General features: G+C 37.8%; 1 protein-coding gene across 1 annotated transcript in view; it reads right to left on the reverse strand.

Annotated features, from left to right (window-relative positions):
- LOC135216759 (protein Wnt-4-like) overlaps window positions 1-24594 on the reverse strand; it is a 319657-nt gene that overhangs the window by 103899 nt on the left and 191164 nt on the right. Inside the window, exons 3-4 of the mRNA XM_064252235.1 lie at window positions 12282-12420; window positions 4833-4953 (exon numbers count right to left, since the gene is read on the reverse strand). Of these exons, the coding sequence (XP_064108305.1) occupies window positions 4833-4953; window positions 12282-12420 (260 nt within the window). The remainder of the gene's footprint in view (window positions 1-4832; window positions 4954-12281; window positions 12421-24594) is intronic.

The raw sequence follows: 24594 nt of genomic DNA on the forward strand, positions 1-24594 counted from the left end.
TTTTATGTAAAGTAGTAAAAGTTTTGTGTTCATGATGTTTTATATTCTCTTTGTTATTTCATTGATTCCATTTATGGTGTATCAAGTAAATGCCACAGGAGTTTGTTTTTTGTAGTATTTCAATTTATTACCACCAAACTCATTAACCCTTAAACGCCGAAGCGGTAAAAAAAAAATTGTCTCCCGTGTGCTGGAGGTGTTTCAGAGTGAGCGCGGAAGCGGAAAAAATATTTTTTTCAAAAAATCACAGCGCGCTTAGTTTTCAAGATTAAGAGTTCATTTTTGGCTCCTTTTTTTGTCATTGGCTGAAGTTTAGTATGCAACCATCAGAAATGAAAAAATTATCATTATCATATATAAATAATGCGATATATGATAGCGCAAAAACGAAATTTCCTATATAATTGTATTCAAATCGCGCTGTGCGCAAAACGGTTAAAGGTAACAAGTTACTTTTTTTCCGTTGTAATGTACAGTAAATTGCGATCATTTTGGTATATAACACATTGTAAAACGATAAAAGCAATACAGAGAAAATATTATCACAAAATAATGCATGAATTCGTAACGTGCGGACGTAAACAAATATTTTTTTCAAAAATTCACCATAAATCTAAATATTGTCCTAGAGACTTCCAATTTCTTTCAAAATGAAGACAAATGATTGAATATTAATATACTGTAAGAGTATTAGCTTACAATTGCAGTTTTCGACCATATCAGACAAGTTAAAATTGACCGAATGTCGAATTTTTTTTATATTATTTTTTATATGCAATTATTTCGGAAATAAGAAAAGCTACAACCTTCAAATATTTTTCATTTTATTCTACATGAAATTGCGCACATTTTCATATATAAAACTCTATGAAATGCCTAATATGAAACGGAGCAAATATTCCGAGAATGGGACGTACGCATTTCGGAGATTTGTGGCGGAGAATCCGCGCGCGGAGGGAAGGAAAGTTTCTTTTTAAATTCACCATAAATCTAAATATTTTGCTAGAGACTTCGAATTTGTTTCAAGATGAAGATAAATGACTGAATATTACTAGACTGTAAGAGTTTTAGCTTACAATTGCGTTTTTCGACCATTTCGGTAGAGTCAAAGTTGACCGAACGTGGTTTTTTTTCTATTTATCGTGATTTATATGCACATATTTCAAAAATGAGAAAAGCTACAACATTCAATTATTTTTAGTTGTATTCTACATGAAATTGCGCACATTTTCATATATAAAACTTTATGTAACGGCTAATTTAAAATGGTGCAAACATTACCACAATCGCACGTATGATTTTTTCGGAAGAGTTACCGCGCGGACGTAAAGAAAATGTTATTTTTTTCATAAATTCACCATAAATCGAAATATTGTGCTAGAGATTTCCAATTTGTTGCAAAATGAAGGTAAATGATTGAATATTACTAGAACATAAGCGTTTTAGCTTGCAATTGCGTTTTTCGACCATTTCGGTAGAGTCAAAGTTGACCGAAGGTTGAAATTTTGGCACTTATCGTTATTTATATGAAAACATCTCAAAACTGATAAAAGCTACAACCATGGGTTGTTTTTAGTTGTATTGTGCATGAAATTGCGCACATTTCCATATATAAAACTTTATATAACGGCTAATTTTAAAATGGTGTAAACATTACCACAATCGCATGTATGATTTTTTTTGGAAGAGTTACCGCGCGGACGTAAGGAAAAAGTTTTTTCATAAATTCACCATAAATCGAAATATTGTGCTAGAGACTTCCAATTAGTTGTAAAATTAAGGTAAATGATTGAATATTACGAAAATATAAGAGTTTTAGCTTATAATTGCGTTTTTCGACCATTTCGGTAGAGTCAAAGTTGACCGAAGGTTGAAATTTTGGCACTTATCGTTATTTATATGAAAATATCTCAAAACTGATAAAAGCTACAATCATGAGTATTTTTTTGTTGTATTCTACATAAAAATGCGCACATTTTAATATATAATACTTCATGTAACAGCTAATTTACAATGGTACAAAAATTATGTCCAAGTGACGAAATAATTTCCGAGATGTGTCACAGATACTTTTTAGTGCGGCAAGAAAGAAATTCGCGCTTGCGCGCCTGCGTAACGATTGTAAACAAAACAACACCTTGATCCGTGAACTCCCAGCATCCCCCAAGGCGCGTGATTCAAAAGTTTTAGGCTGGTAGGCCTATAAGTATTTTTCTGCGAATTTTAAAAAAAACTTTTGTAAGTCGACGTAAAAGACGTCCAGTCGGCACACGAGAGACAAAAAATGTCGACGTAAAATACGTCCAGTCGGCAGTAAAGGGTTAAGACACTGTCTTAATGACCATGGAAGAGTAAATTTTGTCCAATAAAAAGTACAGGCAATAAACTGGATTACGGCGTTCCAACTTTTCGGTGCTTGGCTCATGGTGCAGTTAACCTGATTTTATGGTGTTGCCAGCAGTTTTACCCAGTCTTACAGTGATTATGGTGCTATAAGTGCCATTTTTTCCCATTATTATTATTATGATGTTCTGTTCCGGTTAACAGCGTTTTTTTGGGTTACAGTGCTCTGCCAGGAACAGAACCCCTGCTGTTAACTGGGGACTGCCTGCTATTATTGACTGCAAAGTAAGAATTCATGTGGAAAGAGACCCGAGCATTATTTTTTATATTCTTTGCTTGATGGTATAAGTGACATTCTTTTCTATGTTGTGACACAGCAGGCCCCCCCGTATTCACATTACCTGGATTTGCGGATTCATGGATTCACGGGTTCATGGATTCGCAGATTTCTCTCTGGACCTTATCTACCGATAATTTGCAGGAAATTTGCCTAGTTGCGGTATTTTTATTTGATCAATTTCATCAGAAAATGCACTTGTGATAAAAATATAAAAAAAAACAAAGTATAAAAATTTTTAGTGGGTTCTCTCAAGTTTGACATACCAAAATAGGCAAATTTGAGTGTTTTTATAGGCATTCCAACTTTTTGCAGATTCTAAACATTCGCGGGGGGCTCTGGTATGCATCCGTTGTGAATATGGGGGACCACTGTAATTCTGAAGAACAGTGATAGAATTATTCTTTGTGGTTAGTAAATGCTATTAATGTACCTTGGTTATACAGGGACCATCAAGGAGAGGTACACATCTCAGAATTGGCTATACTGTATGCATAAATAATTAGCCTGTTCATCTGCTGCCAGGAGAATTCTCAGATAACAATCTCAGAAATGTTTAATCCATGGTACATTGATGACAGTCATTGCATCAACAGACAAGTGAAGGCCCCCATTTAGGTAACAGAATCCTTGGATAAGATAGGTCGTATTCTTTAATGGCACATTTGCAGCAATCACTTGTTATTAATTTGTTGCAAGTTGTGTTTTCAGTATTGTAATGAAAACAGTACAACAGGTTATTAGACTATTAATATTTTTTATCTGAATGGTAAGGTAATTTCTTCAACTTTTGATACAGTAGACTCCCCTGATTATTCTTTTGGTATCAAATGCCCTTATCACAATGTGTCTAGTATTTTCAGTTATCCTGAGTTATTTCACCACGCCTCTTTATGCCATGCATATTGATGGTGACATGTAAACATGAGTCCCAGCAAAATTTAAGAAAGGCAAGAAGGGTGCTTGGCCCAGGACCACTTACTAGTAGGTGTTAGGGAAACTTAATTCCGCTAAATCAGGTCCTAACCTAACTGCATCCAATCTTCGTAATGTAATTTAACCTATCCTAATCTAGTTTAAGCTAGTGGACACTTACTTCCTAATCAAATCGAGTCTATACCTGCTAGGCATCTAGTAGTGCTGTCAGTGCACCTCACATGATACACTGTAGGCAACAATGGGATATTCACCGATTTCCTTTACCTTTTAGTTAGTTAGCTACAGTCATAAATTGATTACAATTTCTGTTAAAACCAGCAAGTATAAAATAAAAAAAAAATGATAAAACATGCATTTATTGAAATGAACTGAAAAGTAAAAAAATAATTATTTGAGGGGATACGCCAGCCTTTTATTACAATTAATCATGTCTACAAATAAAAGGCTAAAACATGCATTTATTGGAATGAACTGAAAAGTAAAAAATTTTTTGAGAGATACACCAGGATTTAATTACAGTTAATCATATCTACAAATAAAAGGGTGGGTACACAACATGGAGGGAAATACTACAAGCAATAAAGAAATGTTTCTTTTCTTGTAACATTTCCTTCCATGTTTGGCTCTCATGTTTTTATTTTTGTAGACATAATTGATTTTAAGAAAATCCTGGTGTCGCAGAAATGTATCTATTACTACTTTTAGTGCATTTTAATAAAATTGTGTTTTAGAAAAAGTGTAATTTTTTTCTGTTACACCTGTAAAGTATTTTGCTGTCAATATCGATTTCAGTGCTGAATGACCACAGCAGTCCCAGTCATTGGCCTTTGGCCTAAATTTTGTATTCCATTTGCAATTAGTATATAACTAATTAAGAATGTGGGTAATAAAAAAAGAATAATTTAAATTCTGCTAACTGTCATAAATGGCACTATCATGAAAGTAAATATTGAAATATGTACTTTAATTTGTAAAAAAAAAAAAATCATAAAGTTATCCACGATCACTTGAGATGGTCTAATATTAAGAATTTATAACCAACGAACAATGAAATAGATAAAGGAAGTTAGCCATAGTATTTACAAGAATACATAGGTACAGGCACAAGAGATCATTTTTGTTACGTCAGTTATTTTGTGGATGACAACTAAAATTCGCCCTACTGATAATTATAGTATTTTAAATATATTGTTGATTCAATCACCGTACTTACTGATGCCCAACAGGTGTCCAAAAACGTATGGTGAATTGGTGAACGTTGTGCAGTTCCATCGGTGCATATGAAACTGAAACTGGCATTCGCTAATGCCCATCCGTGCCCCTTCACTTACAATCTGCATAATAGAATAAAAAAAATGTCAAGTTTTATGCTCCCCATAAATTTCATTGTCCGTCCTATTGGCATTAGTTTTATCTGCATGGAGGTTCAGTAATGATGTACGTATTTGATTCTTTGTCAGCTAAAATGAGATCCTATTGTTAAACAGGTGATGTCCTCTTTTAGAGTGATTATATTACCAAAGATATTTTTCTTTTTTTTATTAGTAATGCCTAGAACTATGTCACATGGTAGGATAGTTTAATTGGTACTTGAGGAAATAATTTGGAGATAAAAAAAATATCTAAGCAATTTGGGAGGCAGTTTAGGTAGTAGCACAGTGCACAGTGTATTTAGTAAGTTAAGCAGTAGTTCCATGTCATTCATGTTAGGTATATACTTAGTATCTTCTGAAATTCATAGCCTTTAGACCAAGTTGATCTTTGATGTTGTTTTACTTGATGCCATACAAAATAATTCATCATTCATATCTTCCGCAAAAAGTTGAAGTATAACTCAGTTTAACCAGACCACTAAGCTGAAACAGCTCTCCTAAGGCTGGCCCGAAGGATTAGATATTTTTATGTGGCTAGGAACCAATTGGTTACCTAGCATTGGGACTACAGCTTATTGTGGGATCCGAACAACATTATATCAAGAAATTAATTTCTAATCACCAGAAACAAAACCCTATTACTGTTGGCAGAGCAGGGAATCAAACTTCCACAGTATTATTGAATAGAGCGCCCTTCCAAGTCATGATGTCATAATTTATTTGTTATAGATATATTTACTTTTTCTAGAATAGCTCAAGATTATACATTTACTTTAATAACTTATTAAATGTCAGCTATTCTGAATATGTAGATGTCAATTTTTTTAAATAGCCTTTAGATTATACCTTTTTATGTATGTAACTTACCAAGTAATTATATTGCCTAAAGTTTCACTCGCCAGCAGCTTTAAATTTTGAAATTCGCAATAAGGCTAATTTGTTTAGGTTCATTGGCCCCGCCCACTTAATGAAGGAACAGTGCAGCTGAAAGTCATCAATAGATTTCTGCCGGCTCTCAAATGAAATTCATTTGCGAGTGGTCAGCTTGATTTTGATCTTATATGTCTCCATCGGTGTTTTTCTACCTTTGGTGATGTATTGGTACCCTTTGCTAACAAGACTTTACTACTGGAAACTAATGTAGTTGACTTATTATCATGTCTGACTTGAGTATAACTAGCTTGCGGTATTGCAACAAGGGCTGCATATGAGACTACAAAAGTCTATGTGTACATAATGTAGGGTACAGGTTTGCGCAATTAATTGTACCTGCAATGAGTGTTCTGACTAGGATGCCAGTAACTGGAGGGTATGAGAATCACATTTAAATAAATTAGACAAGGACAAGAAACATAAAGCTGCTGCCAGAGGTGAGAGTAAAACAGTAGTGAATTAGACTAGATAGTTCTGTTAGTCTTCTGTAGATGTTCCTGTAATTTCTGTACCCTCTCATTCTTTGTCCCCTATTCCTAATATTTTCATTAATCAACCTGCACCTTTACCAAGCCCTCACCCGAGACCCCAACCCCCTTGCCAGCCTCGAGTCCAAAATGAATCGTAATTTTGACCAGAAGATTGGTCTAATAGTGGACACAGTAGCCCAATTGGGTGTATCAGTGAAAGTTCTTATGGACAAAGTGGATAGTAAAGTGTTGTTGAAGTGACAGTGGTGGAGGTGCCTGTTTGTCCCACTGATGCTCCTAGGCAAAGGTCACTCCCATGCACAAGGGAACTGTCATACCAGAAGCCCAAGGCAGGAGACCCCACAAACAGATCTGTTGTAGCATCCCAGGTCGCGACTTCAGATGGCCATTGGAAAGGTATCCAGATGGAAGTGATTTGGCTGTCCTCTAGTTCTTATTCTTCATGCCTGGAGTGGAATCACCAATGGCGCTTCAGTGACATATTAAGACCATTGAAAAGGCTGCAGTAGACTGTGTTCACTCTCCTGCATTGCCATGCAAGCGTCTTATGGATCCCTTGCTACCATCGTGGGGATTCTCCAGAGCATTGTCAGTCAATGACCTGTGTTAATGCCAGGGTGCTCTTTTTTGTTGAAGAAACATACTTCTAGGAGCAACCTCCCATTGGTGCCTGAGCTCCCACTTGCTCCTGAGCTCCCATTTGCACCCATACTGCATTTGGCAATGGATCTCCCTCTGTTGCCCGAGCATTCAGTCACGCCAGAGTGTCCATTTAGTAACTGAGTACTCTCATTCATCTGACCATGTTACAGTTGAATGCACTGATTGGTCTAGGGAGCGCTCGACATGGTCTCAGATGGTTCTGGTGCCAGATGCCAGACATTTGGCACCAGCCACTTCAGCTTTGCTTCCACATCCCTTGATTCCTGTTGACAACACTGTGAACCCATCATTAGCTCCGATTCAACAACAGCTTGCCGCCATCATGAATTAACTTAAAAAGGAGCCCTCGACAGGAGTATTGCACACGGCTCCTCAGACACCGGTGGACTCTAACTTATTGCTGATCTCAGATGTAGATCAGAATTCAATGCCTTTGGGTTATGCAGCATTGATGAATTATTTTCTGCAATTGTTACTGAGGTTTTTCTGTTTAGTGGCTTCATTTTCCCTGGCTTCGACTTTCATTATGGGCGACAGATCGAGTGACTCCACTAAACTTCCAAAGATGGTGCTCTCATCTTCAACTAGGAAGGCACTTACTGTTTTTGAGAAATGGCTCTTGGAGAAGAGAGAGCAAGGAAAGTTGTCTTTTGCTTACCCACTTCTTGTTTGGTATGTTGGAGATAAAGTGCATCAGGAAGCTCTTCTGGGAGTGGTTGCCTCATCCCAGGAAGACTCCTATGGGAGTGGCTGCCTCATCCCAGGGAGACCCCTCCAGGCTCATTGATTCTTCTTGAAAGTTTAACCTTTGCCTCTGCCAAAGTGATGTTCTCCACTATCAAATTAGATAACTTTCTGGAGGATTTACTCGAGATTTATGGAGTTATGAGCTTATTGGGTGTATGTCCTGTCATGCGCCGATAAGGGTATTAGAGATGGTACACAAGAAATTGGTTCTCTCTTTGCAATGGGAATGCTAAAAAAGAGAGAACTTTGGTGTTTGTTCATCTTGAAGAGTGTCACAGCCTCTCAGAAGTCAGCATTGTTGTTTTCGCCTCTCGATCACCAACATCTCTTCCCGCAATCCGTCATCAGTGACATTGCCGTGGATCTCCAAAAGAAGAGTACACAAGATCTTTTAGCTTGCTCACCAAGACACCTTAGAGAATTTTCTTTGGTTCATTCCAGATTGGTGTCTTCTCTTCAGCCCCTGCCCTTTTGTAGTGGCAGATCAAGACCACATTCTAGACCCAGGATGAACCTTTGTTAGTCATCCTGCCCTTGTAAGAAGACTTCCATTAAGCCTTCCCCTCCCAAAAAGAAGTTCTCCCCTCCATGTGCCAGTACATCAACTCACCCATCACGTTGACTGCCTGCTCGGTAGGCTCAGAGAGGTATTCGGCTCTCACAAACAAAATCTTATCCCTCCTCCAGAAGGAAGCATTGAAGTAGTCGAAGAAGTCAGTTGGAAGTTCCCTACAATTGTGTCTTTGTGGTACCCAAAGCATCACGGGGATGGAGGCCAGTACTGGATGTCAGTGCCTCGAATTTCTTTGTTGAAACGACGAAATTCAAGATGGAAAAAAGTAATTCTACCATTTATTCAGCAAGGCAACTGGATGATAACTATAGACATGCAGGATGCTTATTTGCACATCCCAGTGCATCCAAAGTCCAGAGAGTACCTTTGCTTTGTGTTCCACAATAGAGACTACCAGTTCTGAGCCCTGTGCTTTGGGATTTAGACAGCACTGCAAATCTTTACTTGGGTACTTGCTGTGCTCGCCCAATGACTTGATCTAATTGGGATCAACATCTCCTTCTTTTTAAACAACTGGCTCCTTCGATCATCGTTGTAGGAAAGGTGCATGGAGGATTGTCAGAAGACCCTTCTCTTAGTGCAGGATTTCGGCCTGTTAATCAACCATCGCAAGTCCCAATTGATTCCTAAACAGAGAATTATATATTTGGGGAGAGTGATAGATTCTCGGAATTTTCAGGTTTTTTCCATCCCCAAAAGAATACAGGCGTGTCTCAAGAAAGTGAACGGGTTCCTCTCATAACATACCTGCTCCGCTAAGCAATGGATGAGCCTTCTTAGCAAGTTAGCCTCCATGGAGAAGGTTGTCGCCCTGGGAAGGCTCCATATGAGGTCTCTTCAGTTTTATCTTCGTTTCAGCTAGTACAGACGAACTCATCCAGATTCCTTCTTTTTTATATAAGAACGTACAAACTGCTCCATGGATGCACTCTTGAAATGGGTCTCTGGTCCTCGTTTCGAACCTATATGTTTTTCTTTTTACGAAACATTACCAGGAAGACCCATTTTCTTGTAGCATTGTTGAGCTGGCCAGTGAAGTACATGCTATAGATAAAAGAATAGAATTTTCCCATGGGGATGTGTTTTGTTCATTCACCCTGGGCTTTTTAGCAGAATATGAGAACACAGCCTAGCCTTAGCCGCATTTGTTCGTTATTATAAGTTTGTCTGAAATCCTGGGCCTGGAGATAAAGAGAGAATTGTTCCCTGTAAGAGCCCTGAGATATTACCTCCATAGAACAAAGAAAATTCGAGGCCTTAGAATAATCTTTGGTGGTCAGTGAAGAATCTGTCTTGCGCCTTCTTGAAGAATGCCCGCCTTTCTTCTGGAGAGATCTGATAACCAAATTTCGTTCTTTTAATTGAATAAGTAGTCTTGCCTTCCTTCAAAGCCAAAGCTCACGAAGTAAGAGCATTTGCAACTTTCTTAGCATTCAGACATAATTTATCCTTACCCTCTATTTTACAAGCAAGTTATTGGAGGTGTTAAGTCGATATTCGCTGCCCATTATCTTCGTGACAGAAACGATGAACAGCGACTGCAATTACCTTGTGTACATTTTTGGTGGCTGATATGGTGTTGTGGGACGAAGTGTAGGAAGTCTTGCAACCTTTCTATCATCTTCGCCTTGAACTAAAATGTCGAGTTTGAAGGGGGCCATGGGTATTGTGTTCCTAGAGTACTCACCAATCTTAGTGTTTTTATGGTTGGGTGTCAATACTTGGTGTAGGTATTTATGTCTGGTCGATTGGTTTGTTGGTACTGCGTCCTGGGTGGGAGTAAATATGTATATATATGTATGCTTGGTAGCCAACGGTGTTATCCCTTGCTACAAGCTCCCACTAATGTTGAGGCGAGTCAGGGCTACTTTGCCACACCCTACACAGTTGAGCGCTGACCAGAGTAAGCATCTACCTCTTACCAGGTAAGGAATAAAAGCAATTTATCAATGCTAGCAATTTCATATTCATAACTCGTTATCATCAATAATGTTTGGGAATAGACAGAGTACATTCTTTTCTCACCTCCAGTGCAATGTTGGATTCAGCAATATGATTACTCGATTAGTTACATAAATAAAAATGATTTTCATAATGAAATAGTTTTATTTACACTTAAAAAGTAGGAATCAAAGCCCTCACTCCTCCTCTCATGTGGATGTAAGGGCTGAAAACAATCAATGACTCTCAGGGCCGTATTTTTAAACTACCACCTTCTTCGATGAAAAGGCTGCTTGTAAAATCTTTTTCATGGAGCGGTATTATAAAAATATAGGAGAATCGTTTTCACGAAGAGGATCTGTACTTCACGACCATTCCTTGAAGCTGATTGTTTGGAAATATTTTTGAAAAGTTCGTTAATCTTTGGTTCTTTTCATCTTCATTTATTTTGCAGTGGTTGTTTTGCCGAACGAATATAATCCAAGAAGAGTTGAAAGACGATTCTGTTACAGCTGTGAAGTTCATAGTCTTTTACAAGAATGGAAACAAGACCATTTGTATTGAAGTACTGAAAAAAATGGACTACTAAAATATTTGGCATGTGTTATACGTTCCAATACTTACATAGTTATGCGGTTCTCGTTTAATTTTACAAACTATATACCATGAGGTTGCAAAGAGGTGGTGAAGGCTACATCTTCGTTTCCAATAATTTTCACCCTCAATTCATATTTGTCTTTGGGACGAAGAGCTGCTTCGCGGCACAATAATACCATTTCAACCTCGAAGAGCTTCTTCGTCGAAGATGCCAGTTTAAAAATATGACCCTCAGGTGTTGTCCCTTCCTTTCCCTGAAAGTGGGCCAGGTCAATTAACCCAGAACCTATACAAACTAGCATTACCGCGAATTAAAAAAATTTAAGCTGCGAATTTCAAAATTTTAAGCTGTTGGCGAGTGAAATGTTAGGCAGTTAATTACTTATTATAAAAATGTTATTTTTTCTTATAGTGCTAGTGATAGCTTATTTTATGAATTTTTACATAATTTTCCCGTAGTTTAGGTTATGTACCTTGAGCTCTAAAGTTTTCATTCTAAAATCGTTGGTATATCTTGGTTGCAATTATCTACATCCTTTGATTCTGAGAACAGGTACTCTTAATAGGTCTATGGCTCGATGAAGCCTCTTAAATATTTTCTTTTCATACTGTTCATCACAATGCCGGGGAAAGCTCTCATTTTAATCTTGACTTAATGGGTAACTAATGAAGCTCAGCAGAATTTACGCTATCACGGAGGAATTTATTCTGTATCAGGTTGGTCTTGCAATATTTTCAGTAAGTATTTTGAATTAGCATTTAAAAGACTGACAGTGGGATAACTTGGTGATTACATTGCTAAGTACTGGCACATTTAACCTAATCATATGTAGGTCCTCCCCCATTTTTTTATAAAGGTAAATTTTTATTTTATTTTTTTACGCAATACCTATCCTCACTACTTTCAAAATCTGAACTGTCTAATTAAGGTATTCATTAACCAGGCCTTGTGGGTTTTCAGTGCCGTTAATATTTCTACCACTCCAAAATAAATGTGGGCCTCATAGCGTCGAAACTTTTTAGTTTATTTAATTTACATTTCATTAGCTTCAGTTTTTTCCTTTCATCAAACATTATTAAGTCTTTATTGTGATCTTTATTTTGGATGTCATGGGTCATGTTGGTTGTTTCATTTGACGTCACTTTCCACTGTGCTGAATTACTTCCTAAAATTTTAACTACTGTAATGCATTTTAAAGAGCTAATAAGTTCCTCATAGTTGTTTCCATTATCCTTACTTTTTTCAGTGTTGTATCTTAGTAGGATGACTATATTTTAATTGTATAGAAAACCATGTGTTGGAATCTAAATAGAACAACGAGATCACATCGTAGTTAACTTACCTTCAGGACATTTTGCGAAAGGGAGCAAAGTTGCCTTTGTTTTGCCACCAGGTACGTGAGGTTATTGCACTTATCTCTGTAAATGTGAGGTGTCAACTCCGCTGAGCTTTGGAACTGGGCGCTGTTCAGACCTAGCAACCTGCGAAAAGAACCCGAAAACAGACTTTAGGTATTTTGGCAAACGTTTAATCAATGTATCCCATTTTTTTTTTTATCAAGATAAGAATAATTTCTGCAGAAGGCCAATTATTTCCTGATAAACAATTATCCTTTATAGATAGTTAACAGATTACAGAACGAAATAAGAATTTAATAGATTACAGAACGAAATAAGAATTTAATAAGAAAAAAAGGGTTAATGAAATAATTCGGTCCACCCCCGAAGCCCCAAGAAGTAACAGCATGTTTTCTTTTTAAATGTGCAATCATAAATATATGAAATTTCTCGGAAATATTACGTTTCTTGATCCTTGTCTGTCTACTAGCTACCAGTGATGATGAGATAAACAAACAGTTGTGGGATTATATAATTTGTGCTGAAATACCTTGTTCATGTGGCTTAAAAAACACATAAAATAGCTCACAATCAAATAAACCCAGTTGATAGGCCCGCTTCACTTGCCAGACCGTCTTTGCACCCCCCCCGTTGTTTATGCCTTTTCTCATTTGGGCATTCTAGTCTGTTGAAGCTTGCACAATAAATGAATTGTCTTTTTGCTATACGTATAATAATAATAATAATAATAATAATAATAATAATAACTGACCACCACAACGACAGTAACCAACAGCCTGAGATTGGAGCTGCAGAAGCAAACCAAAGGAAGAAATGGACAAGAGAAGAAAATAAGGAAATATGGAGATGCTACATCAGAAGCAACCCGACAGAGAGAGGATATAGAAGAAGGTTGGTCAACATCTGGAATGAGAGGAATAATAACACCCCCAAACAGAGCAGAGGCTGGCAGACCAAGTAAGGAACATAAAGAAAAAGAACTGGCTCTCCCCAACAGAAAGAGAAGAACTGGAAAGGGAAATGTCACACGACAACAAATTACACGAAGACGAACTGAGAGACGATGCCATAGAAGACGACAGGGAGGATGAGGTATCAAACAACGACACACGAAGAAACACCGACGAAGTAACAGAGAGGACGGAATGGGTAGAAAAGATTAGACAATGGATGGAGCCAGATACAGAGAGAACAAAGATCCCCTCCATGAAAGCCTACAACGCCAAGAAATTAAGGGAGAAAACAAGTGAGGTCAGTGAAATAATGGGCATAATACACACCACCAGTATCACAGAAACAAATAACTTGGCATATGCAGGAGCAAGATTAGTAGCAGAACTGATGGGGATACGAACACCAACTCCACCAGCACAACAGAAACCAAAACAGCAACCTCTTTGGAAAAGGCGCCTGGAAAAGCAAATCATGGTGATGAGATCTGACTTGAGTAAACTGAAAGAGATGGCAGAAAAAGGCTAAGAAGAGAAAACAAGGGAGGAACTCAACGAGAAATACAAAGTACAAGAGAGGGGACTAAACAACACAATAGATGTAAAACAGAGGCTTAAGGCCAAAGCACATAAGATCCAACGGTACATGAACAGGAATAAGGGATACCAACAGAACAAACTATTTGGAACTAACCAGAAAAGACTAGACAGCCAACTAAGAGGGGAAGACAACCACCAAGAAATTCCTGAAGCTGAACCAAGTAAGAGACTCTGGGAAAACATATGGAGCAATCCGGTATCACACAACAAACATGCAACATGGCTCCAGGAAGTCAAGGAAGAAGAAACAGGGAGAATAAAACAAAGATTCACAGAGATCACGACAGACACATTCAGACACCAACTAAAGAAATTGCCAAACTGGAAAGCCCCAGGTCCCGATGAAGTCCATGGATACTGGCTCAAAAACTTCAAGGCCCTACACCCACGAATAGCAGAACAACTCCAGCATTGTATCTCAAATCACCATGCACCCAAATGGATGACCACAGGAAGGACATCCTTAGTACAAAAAGACAAGAGTAAGGGAAATATAGCCAGTAACTACAGGCCTATCACCTGCCTACCAATAATGTGGAAGTTACTAACAGGTATCATCAGTGAAAGGCTATACAACTACCTAGAGGAGACAAACACCATCTCCCACCAACAGAAAGGCTGCAGAAGGAAGTGTAGGGGCACAAAAGACCAGCTCCTGATAGACAAAATGGTAATGAAGAACAGTAGGAGAAGGAAAACCAACCTAAGCATGGCATGGATAGACTATAAGAAAGCCTTCGACATGATACCACTCACATGGCTAATAGAATCCCTGAAAATATATGGGGCAAAGGAAAACCCCATCAGCTTCCTCAAAAATACAATGCGCAACTGGAATACAATACTTACAAGCTCTGGAATAAGACTAGCAGAGGTTAATATCAGGAGAGGGATCTTCCAGGGAGACTCACTGTCCCCACTACTCTTCGTAGTAGCCATGATTCCCATGACAAAAGTACTACAGAAGATGGATGCTGGGTACCAACTCAAGAAAAGAGGCAACAGAATTAACCATCTGATGTTCATGGACGACATCAAGCTGTATGGTAAAAGCATCAAGGAAATAGATACCCTAATCCAGACTGTAAGGATTGTGTCTGGGGACATCAGGATGGAGTTTGGAATAGAAAAATGCGCCTTAGTCAACATACAAAAGGGCAAAGTAACAAGAGCTGAAGGGATAAAGCTACCAGATGGGAGCAACATCAAACTCATAGATGAGACTGGATACAAATACCTGGGAATAATGGAAGGAGGGGATATAAAACACCAAGAGATGAAGGACACGATCAGAAAGAATATATGCAGAGACTCAAGGCGATACTCAAGTCAAAACTCAATGCCAGAAATATGATAAAAGCCATAAACACATGGGCAGTGCTAGTAATCAGATACAGCGCAGGAATAGTGGAATGGATGAAGGCAGAACTCCGCAGCATAGATCAGAAAACCAGGAAACATATGACAATACACAAAGCACTACACCCAAGAGCAAATACGGACAGACTATACATAACACGAAAGGAAGGAGGGAGAGGACTACTAAGTATAGAGGACTGCGTCAACATCGAGAACAGAGTACTGGGGCAATATCTGAAAACCAATGAAGACGAGTGGCTAAAGAGTGCATGGGAAGAAGGACTAATAAAAGTAGACGAAGACCCAGAAATATACAGAGACAGGAGAATGACAAACAGAACAGAGGACTGGCACAACAAACCAATGCACGGACAATACATGAGACAGACTAAAGAACTAGCCAGCGATGACACGTGGCAATGGCTACAGAGGGGAGAGCTAAAGAAGGAAACTGAAGGAATGATAACAGCGGCACAAGATCAGGCCCTAAGAACCAGATATGTTCAAAGAACGATAGACGGAAATAACATCTTTCTCATATGTAGGAAGTGCAATACGAAAAATGAAACCATAAACCACATAGCAAGCGAATGTAAGGCACTTGCACAGAACCAGTACAAAAAGAGGCATGATTCAGTGGCAAAAGCCCTCCACTGAAGACTGTGCAAGAAACATCAGCTACCTTGCAGTAATAAGTGGTATGAGCACCAACCTGAAGGAGTGATAGAAAACGATCAGGCAAAGATCCTCTGGGACTATGGTATCAGAACAGATAGGGTGATACGTGCAAATAGACCAGACGTAACGTTGATTGACAAAATCAAGAAGAAAGTATCACTCATTGATGTCGCAATACCATGGGACACCAAAGTTGAAGAGAAAGAGAGGGAAAAAATGGATAAGTATCAAGATCTGAAAATAGAAATAGTAAGAAGGATATGGGATTTGCCAGTGGAAATTGTACCCATAATCATAGGAACACTAGGCACGATCCCAAGATCCCTGAAAAGGAATCTAGAAAAACTAGAGGCTGAAGTAGCTCCAGGACTCATGCAGAAGAGTGTGATCCTAGAAACGGCGCACATAGTAAGAAAAGTGATGGACTCCTAAGGAGGCAGGATGCAACCCGGAACCCCACACTATAAATACCACTCAGTCGATTGAAGGACTGATAGAGCAAAAAAAAAAAAAATAATAATAATAGAGTTAGAAGTGTTTAGATTTACGAAAGCATTGATTAGCCTTTGCCTGTCTTAAAGACTGCTTCATTAAAACCGAAATATCCTAGTTCTTGCAGATTGTTCAAATTCTGCTGTGAGGAGTTTTAACGTCAGGCTTAGTTTTGGGGAGTTATTCATAGCATTGGAATCTTGAGAGAATCAACTCCTGAAAGAATTGGTAAGGATGAGTTTCAGCCACATGACTCTGTTGACCAAACCTTTTCATTTTATATTAAAAGATTTCTATTAAAGTCTGCCCTTTGATACTATATAATTTTGGTATCTAAATTATAGGCTTTTAATGATCAGTAACACGAGGCACGATTTTTTTTTTTTTTTTTTGTTTTCTGTAAAAGAAAACTATTGAGACTGCCTTTTATCTCTGTCTGCACTTCTCAGTCCACCTTCAGATTTTAAAAGTTACTGAAGCTAGGGGGCTGCAAATTAGTTTGTTGATCATCCACCCACAAATCATCAAAATACCAAATTACAGCCTTCTAGCCACAGTAATTTTTTTTTTTATTTTATTTAAGGTTAAAGTTAGCCATGACCGTGCATGTGGCTCTGCGATATGTGCCAACAACACAGGCCGCCACAGGACCGTGGCTGAGAGTTTCATACATCATTGTTATGCTGTACACAAAACTCGATTTAGCTGAAGAAACTTCGGCTTATCTTTTACTTGTTTAACTTGTTCTGTGTTTCTCGATGAGCATTGGCCTGTTGTTAAGGGCTCCATACACGATCAGTCGTGACTGTACAAATTGGTGATCGAGCAATCTTTGGTATTTTCCACTCACTAGAGGTTGGGTTGTACAATTATTGTTGTCTGTTAAAGCCCGGATAGTGAGGATGAGCAAAGAGGCAGCTCGTGTTGCCATTATTCTGGCCTGAGAAGAATCCGGGGGAAAAAAAAATGCTTAAAAGGAAGTTGTGGATGGAAAAAGAAATTTACGCATGAAAATCTACTGCAAGAACTTATCACTTCGTTCTTTACAGACTACAAGAAATTTCTGCGTATATATCGTCCAAACCAGAACCTGACTTCTCACTGTTGATCATTTTCTTCAGCTCTCTTCAGTAGTTTGAACGCAACGAATTTATTTTCTTCGGTAGCAGTGGGGTCTATTTCCCAGTCATTTTTGCATAACCTTCGTTCTTCAAATCCCTGTTTCTGTATTCATCGCCCTTTCTTTCCGAAGAGCAGGAAATTCACGATGAAGTTCGACGAATTCTCTCCGGTGTACTCGCCATAGCAACAGACGAAAGACTGAGCTGTTTGGTCTGCACAGTTCACAAACAACTTTGTGGAAAAGTTGCGACCCACATCTGTTTTAAAAAATTCATCAATTACAGCTACAATATATATTATATACTTATATCTATATTATATATATTCTATCTATATATATATATATATATATATAAATATAAAATTATATAATATTAAATTGAACTGGTTTAAATATAAGCTTGAGCTAAACTTCCATATTCTAAAACCAGTTATATTAACTGTATACTGATACTGTTACCACTGTATGTCATTTTTACATTTGCTCTACGTGTGAAAGTGACTTGCCTTTAAATATACACTCAAATACTCAGACATATATAATATGCATACATTCATTCGGTAGTATATATACTATATTCATACATAGAACAGTAATTGTAATCATAAAATCGAAGTACAGGATCGAACTCCAAAATAGAATGTATTGAGGTATGGCAAGCAATGCACACGGAAAGTTTCAAATCCGTAGCATTTTGGTTGAAGTCAATCCGCTTGGTTTGCTGAGATGAAGTACCTACTGGCCTTCAGAAACCTCGAAACATTGCTTTATTTTGCTTTCACATATGGGTCCCAGTATTAGCGTGTTTCATGAAATCCGAATGGTGAGCTCTTATGACAGCATTGCAAAAACCACATCGTGCTTCTGTTTGTTCACCATGAACACTTTCAACCCAATTTTTCAAGTTCCTCATTGTCCCATTTAGGATTGTAACGTTATTTTATAAACACTCCAATTGCCCTTTTTTTGGCATTATAACGCAGTCAACCCTCTCACTGAGTGGGAAAAATGAATATGACTAGTGACACATTTTGAAATCTGTTACCCTCAACGCCCCAGTTCCTGCCTAGTGTCTAGACGGGCGAAAGTCTGTCTGATCAAACAACTGGTAAAACGGAAAAAAATACTACTATTTCATTATTATGCTTTAAACACTATTTACTAAAATCAAAGAGAAAAGTAAATATGAAAAATTACAATTCTAACGCCATTAAAACGGATTTTGATGCCACGGTTTTGTTTCACCAAACTAGCCCAATTTTAGGTAGATAGCGGCACCATTTCGTTGCCCGAGGCAAGTAGCTCAAAAGTAGCCCAATTGGGCCGGTAATCCGCGGGTTTGACAACCCTGACTGGTATCAGTTCTTAAGTTGGTAGGAGACTGGGGTAGGGGGTAGACACTCAAAAAGTGAAAACGTTTCGATCGCAAGTTTAAATTTTTTGAAGAATGTTGGGCGTTTTTATTAATATAAATTTCGAGGCGGCACTTGCAAACAAGTTGAGAAGTTAGTCATGGAAAAATTCTGACAAAAACTCCAGAAATTCCTCTAGAACTGATGGCATCACACTAGATTTTACACTACAGTGTAAATTGTGCACAATGTGCAGTCAGTGTTGGGCTGTTGCCACTTTTGACTCGGGTGCTCCCCACAAAATGTCACGTTGTAGCCACAGATCGCCCACGGATTTTTCAAGTAGCAACAACAAATTTTACTTACAAACAAGTCCCATTTTTTTTATAAAAATAACTAGTTTCTAAGAAGGTTAATGCAACAACATGAACAGTATATTTGAATATTTTTGCATTAAATGTTGACATAGAAATTAATATTTGAAAGTATTTTCAATTAATAGCATACAAATACATGTTCGAGCAGCATGGACAAAAATGCGTAATACAACAAAAAACATTTTTTCTAAAAATAAACTCATTGGCTTCATTCGCATTATCACTAACTGGAGTGGTTTGTTAATTATGAATGATCATTTCTGTAATGTAAGCTACAACTGTATTAGACCCATTCAAAAATTAAGTGCAAAATAACAAACTAAAATCATAGTTGGTTTCACAATTTTTGTAAATCAAGCACCAGTAGCCAGAAATGCTTAGTACAACAGAAACTGAAATGAAAAAAAAAGAAAAAAATATTTTCCTTCATTCGAATTAAGACGAAAAAAAAGAAAAAATATTTTCCTTCATTCGTATTAAGACAAATCCAATAAAGAAAGGGCAAAAAAACAAACTAAAACTATATTTGTTTCACTATGAAAGGTAATTAGCCTGATTGATTATACTTTTTAACCAATTTTTTGAGAAATGATCCCTTTATCCTCCTCCTCTTCCCCCACTACCTTTAGCCCCATAGTTCCTTAGCATGTCACTGAATGGTATGAAACTGGAACAGTTTAATGACTGCTTTGCCAAACCATACCGGATCTGTAAAGAGCTTCTACTGATAACACATGTAACCTGTTCCTGAAATCTGTTTGAACCACATTCATTTGTGAAAAAATTCTTTCAATACTGTCATTAGAAAAAGAAAGTGACAGAAGTGATGTTACCCATGATGATGTGTGTTTCACCAGAGGAATTGGTGTGCTCATTTACCTCAGCCCAGAAACTGACAGTATCTCTAAGACATTCGTGAGGCCACTGTACGAAGCTGATGATACTCCATTCATTTTCCAATTTATCCACATCAACAAAGGTTAATTTGTATCTTCTAGCTACATATACAGTAGCATTGGGGGAGGGGGGTTGTATTTGATGGATGTAAGGTCTTTAGCATTAGAAGAGTTTCGACATTGTCTGGAAGACGATGCTTTACTTGATTAGTAAGTTCTAGTATGAAACGTACACACCGTTCTTTGACATAAATTATTTGTTCATTATTTAGTGAACAAGACTGAGCATAACAATTAAGCACATTGCCAAAGTTGATGAGTGTGGGGATGCAATTCGGAATGTTGAGGTTTGGTAGATTCTCTTCAGCACACTTTGACAAGTAATTTTAATCCGGTACCACCTGCATGAGACTGTGGGTGCGTGTCCAATAGATCAACTGTGATTTTTGCTCATCAAGTTTAACATTTATTGCTTCTAAGCGTGCCAGCCATCGTGTAGGAGCTAGCCCTGGCACTTTATTTTTTTAATACCTTATGCATCTTTTGAGGCTGTTTGAAAATCAAGTATGGGTTTCCCTAAACAAAAATATTAGAATTGTGGGAAGATTTTCTTAGGATTTGCCTGCAGCTAAGTGAAGTGAGTGACATACAACGGTTATCTCAGGAATATCATTTTTCAGCAATGTTGACAGTGCGTGTTTTTCCGATTATAGAACTGGCACCATCAGTTCCTACGCCTATCAACGTATTAAGGCTTAAACCGTCCTCCTCCGGACTGCTTTTTACTGCTTTATAAACTGTGTTTACATTTCAAAGGTTTTAAGATGAAAAAAATGTGTCCACAAAGGTTTTTTTTTTTTTTGTCCTAGAACCGAATCCTCAATCCTCAATCCTCAATCCTAAGCATGCGATATTGGTCTCAATTGTGCTGTCAACAATTAGGCTGTGATACTGATCACAATTTCACTTAGGCACTGTTGGGAAGATGGGGCTAATATATGTTTTTGTAAGTTGGCACACTTGGTGCGATGGAGCTCTATTTTCTGTAGTGTAGTTGATGTTTGGTTCGAGATGTCAGTACACCTAAATGACCTACAGGTAACGTTGATGCATGTTCAGATATAAACTCGGCCAATATCAGTTCAGCTACTTATGTGGGGTCATTTTCTGCAGACTGGAAATGGGCTGTGGTCAACTGCTGAGCTCTACTTCCGGATGACTTCATGTTGTCAATGTCTCTCCATTTCAGCATGACCAAGAATAGTTTTCATGTGTACTTGTAGGGAAGTGCCACCAACGTTTCCTCTGTCCTTGGTTCTGTCACCCGGGAATGCATGCAGCCATCTGCACAAAAAATCTACTTTTAAGTTCTGCTTATTGTTAAACTTTTCACAGTGGTTATGGTTATATACTTACGAGTTGGATTTCAGAAACTTAATGATTTACTGCCCTTTTATCCAGAGGAATTTATTATTAGGAAGCATAGTCTCCAGAACGCAGAGACCATCTGGTTTTGCCCTTTATTTCTGTTTTGGACATTCCTTCGAGTTTTCTTAAATTGATGTTAATTTCTTGCATATACTTTTCTGCTGTCTTGGCAAAGGGGAAGTGATACAAACCCGGGCATGTCAATTTCCGTGAACGTGATCGAGACAGGAACACAGGCTCAGTTATGCCCTGCTACAGTTATGGAGTATTCAAAGTACTTTTCCTACGACATATTGGCAGGTATTGATAAATGTAAAGTAAGTGTATTTCGTTTGTCCCCAAAAATACCCTAAATACCCACAAAATTTACCCAAAAATACGACGTAAAATGGCTCTCCCAAAAAGCCACCCATACAGCTTTTATTTACTATCACTCGGTGGCGGATCCAGAATTTAAGGAAGGGGGGGGGGGGGGTGGGGGGGGGGGGGGGGGGGGGGGGGGGGGGGGGGGGGGGGGGGGGGGGGGGGGGGGGGGGGGGGGGGGGGGGGGGGGGGGGGGGGGGGGGGTGTTGGCTGTTTGTAAAAGGAAGGGGCGGTGAGCTAGGGGGTCTGGTGTGACCTGGGGGTCCGGGCCGGAGCCCTGTGAGCAAAACGCTCTATAACATTTCACAGGTATTTTGGCCAAAGATTTGGTACTTTTATGGTGGTTAATATGAAAAACCTGTAACCAATAATTCTTGTTAGATGTGAACCTTTACAGATCTTTACTGATTGACTGAAATTGGAATATACAAAACATTCCAGTCTCAATAGTTAGAGAATAGTATAGTACCCATTGATGAAAACTGGAATGTAGATCATTCATACCATCCTTACCACAAATTTTAAATATTTGCTATACATGCATTAGGTGCATACTAGTAGTTAAGCAACTAAAGCAGTGTACGTAATTTACTAGTAAAGTAAAAAGAAAGATGTATATTTGGCAAAGGTTAGTGATCACCTATTTAATTTCCATGTTTCACACACGGTAAAATGGGTAAAGCATATTTTACCATGCTAACATACTAAACGTTTGCATAGTAACAGTAAAGTTAAAGAACAAATTTCCGTCTATGTTTGCCTACTAAAACAAACTTATCAATCACACCCTCTGCATTTATTTCCATATCCCTATACACATGGATAATAACTAAGTTAGAAAAGTCTTTCAACAGTCATAGTTGTTCTGAGATAAGTTTTCAATCTTCTTAATGTCGAGAAAGATCATTCTGCAGCAGAACGATCTTTCTCCCCACATTTAGCTGTTGTTCGGTTCTTCTTTCTTTGTCGTATTCTTAGCTAGTCCCTCTCAGCCCGTTGTTTCATCGTTGAATTTTTATATTTTTTTTATTTTACACTTGATTTCTGAAAATCTGTTCTTTATACTACTGTTGTAGCAACTACTACTACTATACTTCTAATAATAATAATAATAAAATAATGATATTATTATTATTATTATTATATACTATTATTATTATTATTATTGTTGTATATTATTATTATTATTATTATTATTATTATTATTATTATTATTATATTATTATTATTATTATTATTATAAGTTTAGATTTTTTCTGACATTGATGATTGATAATAATTCATTCTTATGCCCCCACCCCCCAAATGTGCCATTGCTATCACTCAAGATTGTACAAACGCTATGAGTGAGTCAAGAATACCAAACTGTGTTTGGAACTTACGATGGCCACGGTCATGTGCGCAATCTACTAATCATGCCCACGTTGGAAATGCTCGCGCAGTCAAGGATTTTGTGCAGTCATGATAGATAGTGCAAGGGCTCCTGTAGATATTCGGGTGACACCCTATTTCTTTTCTATTTAATAATATATATATATATATATATATATATATATATATATATATATATATACAAGATAGTTTAATACTCTCTATACAGTGTTCACATTCGTTGCATTCTTTGTACAGTCGAATTTCACTTATAGGGTAAAATGTAATAAATTTATATTCGAGAATAAAAAATATAGTTCTTTTTTTCTTTCCGCTGCAAAATGCTTTATCTCATCTTTTTATTCGGCTTAAAGTTAAACAATTTGAATGGGAAGAAAGTCCCGCATGTGCCGGAGTCGGATGGCCGCACGACCTTTGATTGTCCAGAGGGAATGTCTTGTAATATGCGTTTATGGAGACTATTTGGCCGGAACGACCGATTTCTCTCATTAATGGCGTCTTTATTAACCTTATACGCCCTCTGTGGCAAGTGATATTTTCAGATGACTTTACGACTAAGTTATGGTGCTCCGTATTTTAGTTTATTGAGTCTCTCTCTCTCTCTTCTCTCTCTTCTCTCTCTCTCTCTCTCTCTCTCTTCTCTCCTCTCTCTCTCTCGTCTCTCTCTCTCCTCTCCTCTCTCTCTCTCATGTACGCTAGTTAATCCAAGAAGCAAAACGGTTTGTGAAAATGTCTGTCGATATGTTCTTTATATATCTACCCATTCGTAAATGGTTTCGGATATTAGTCAATTCCGTGTTTGTTTATCTTATATACATACATATATATATATATATATATAGTTTTCTTTTTGCATAGATGTCTGATTGCTATAATACCAATTCATATTACGATGTCAATAGGCCTTGGGTAGGGCTACAATTATTGTTTGTTTGTTAAGTAATACACCTTTTCCGATACGTTTTCGTAAGAGAGAGAGAGAGAGAGAGAGAGAGAGTTCTGTGATCTAACCACAAGTATATAAAATAAGCCCTACTACAAACTGAATTTTCTTCTTCCAATTGTTGTAAACTTTTTACCCATTTACTAATTGGTATTCGGCAGAGTGAGCATTCCTACAGTGAGAGACACATAGGGTTGTCTCTGTCTCTGTGTCTGGCTCCCCCTCATTAACATCGTTTTATTTCTTCTACATTTCTCTATGTACTCCTTTTGATGTCGTGCTTGACCAGCGGCATAAACCGGGAAACGACCCCATAAGGTGGCGGTTTCATCAACATTAGAAAG

This window comes from Macrobrachium nipponense, chromosome 6, assembly GCF_015104395.2.
Source record: "Macrobrachium nipponense isolate FS-2020 chromosome 6, ASM1510439v2, whole genome shotgun sequence".
Taxonomy (NCBI): Eukaryota; Metazoa; Arthropoda; class Malacostraca; order Decapoda; family Palaemonidae; genus Macrobrachium; species Macrobrachium nipponense.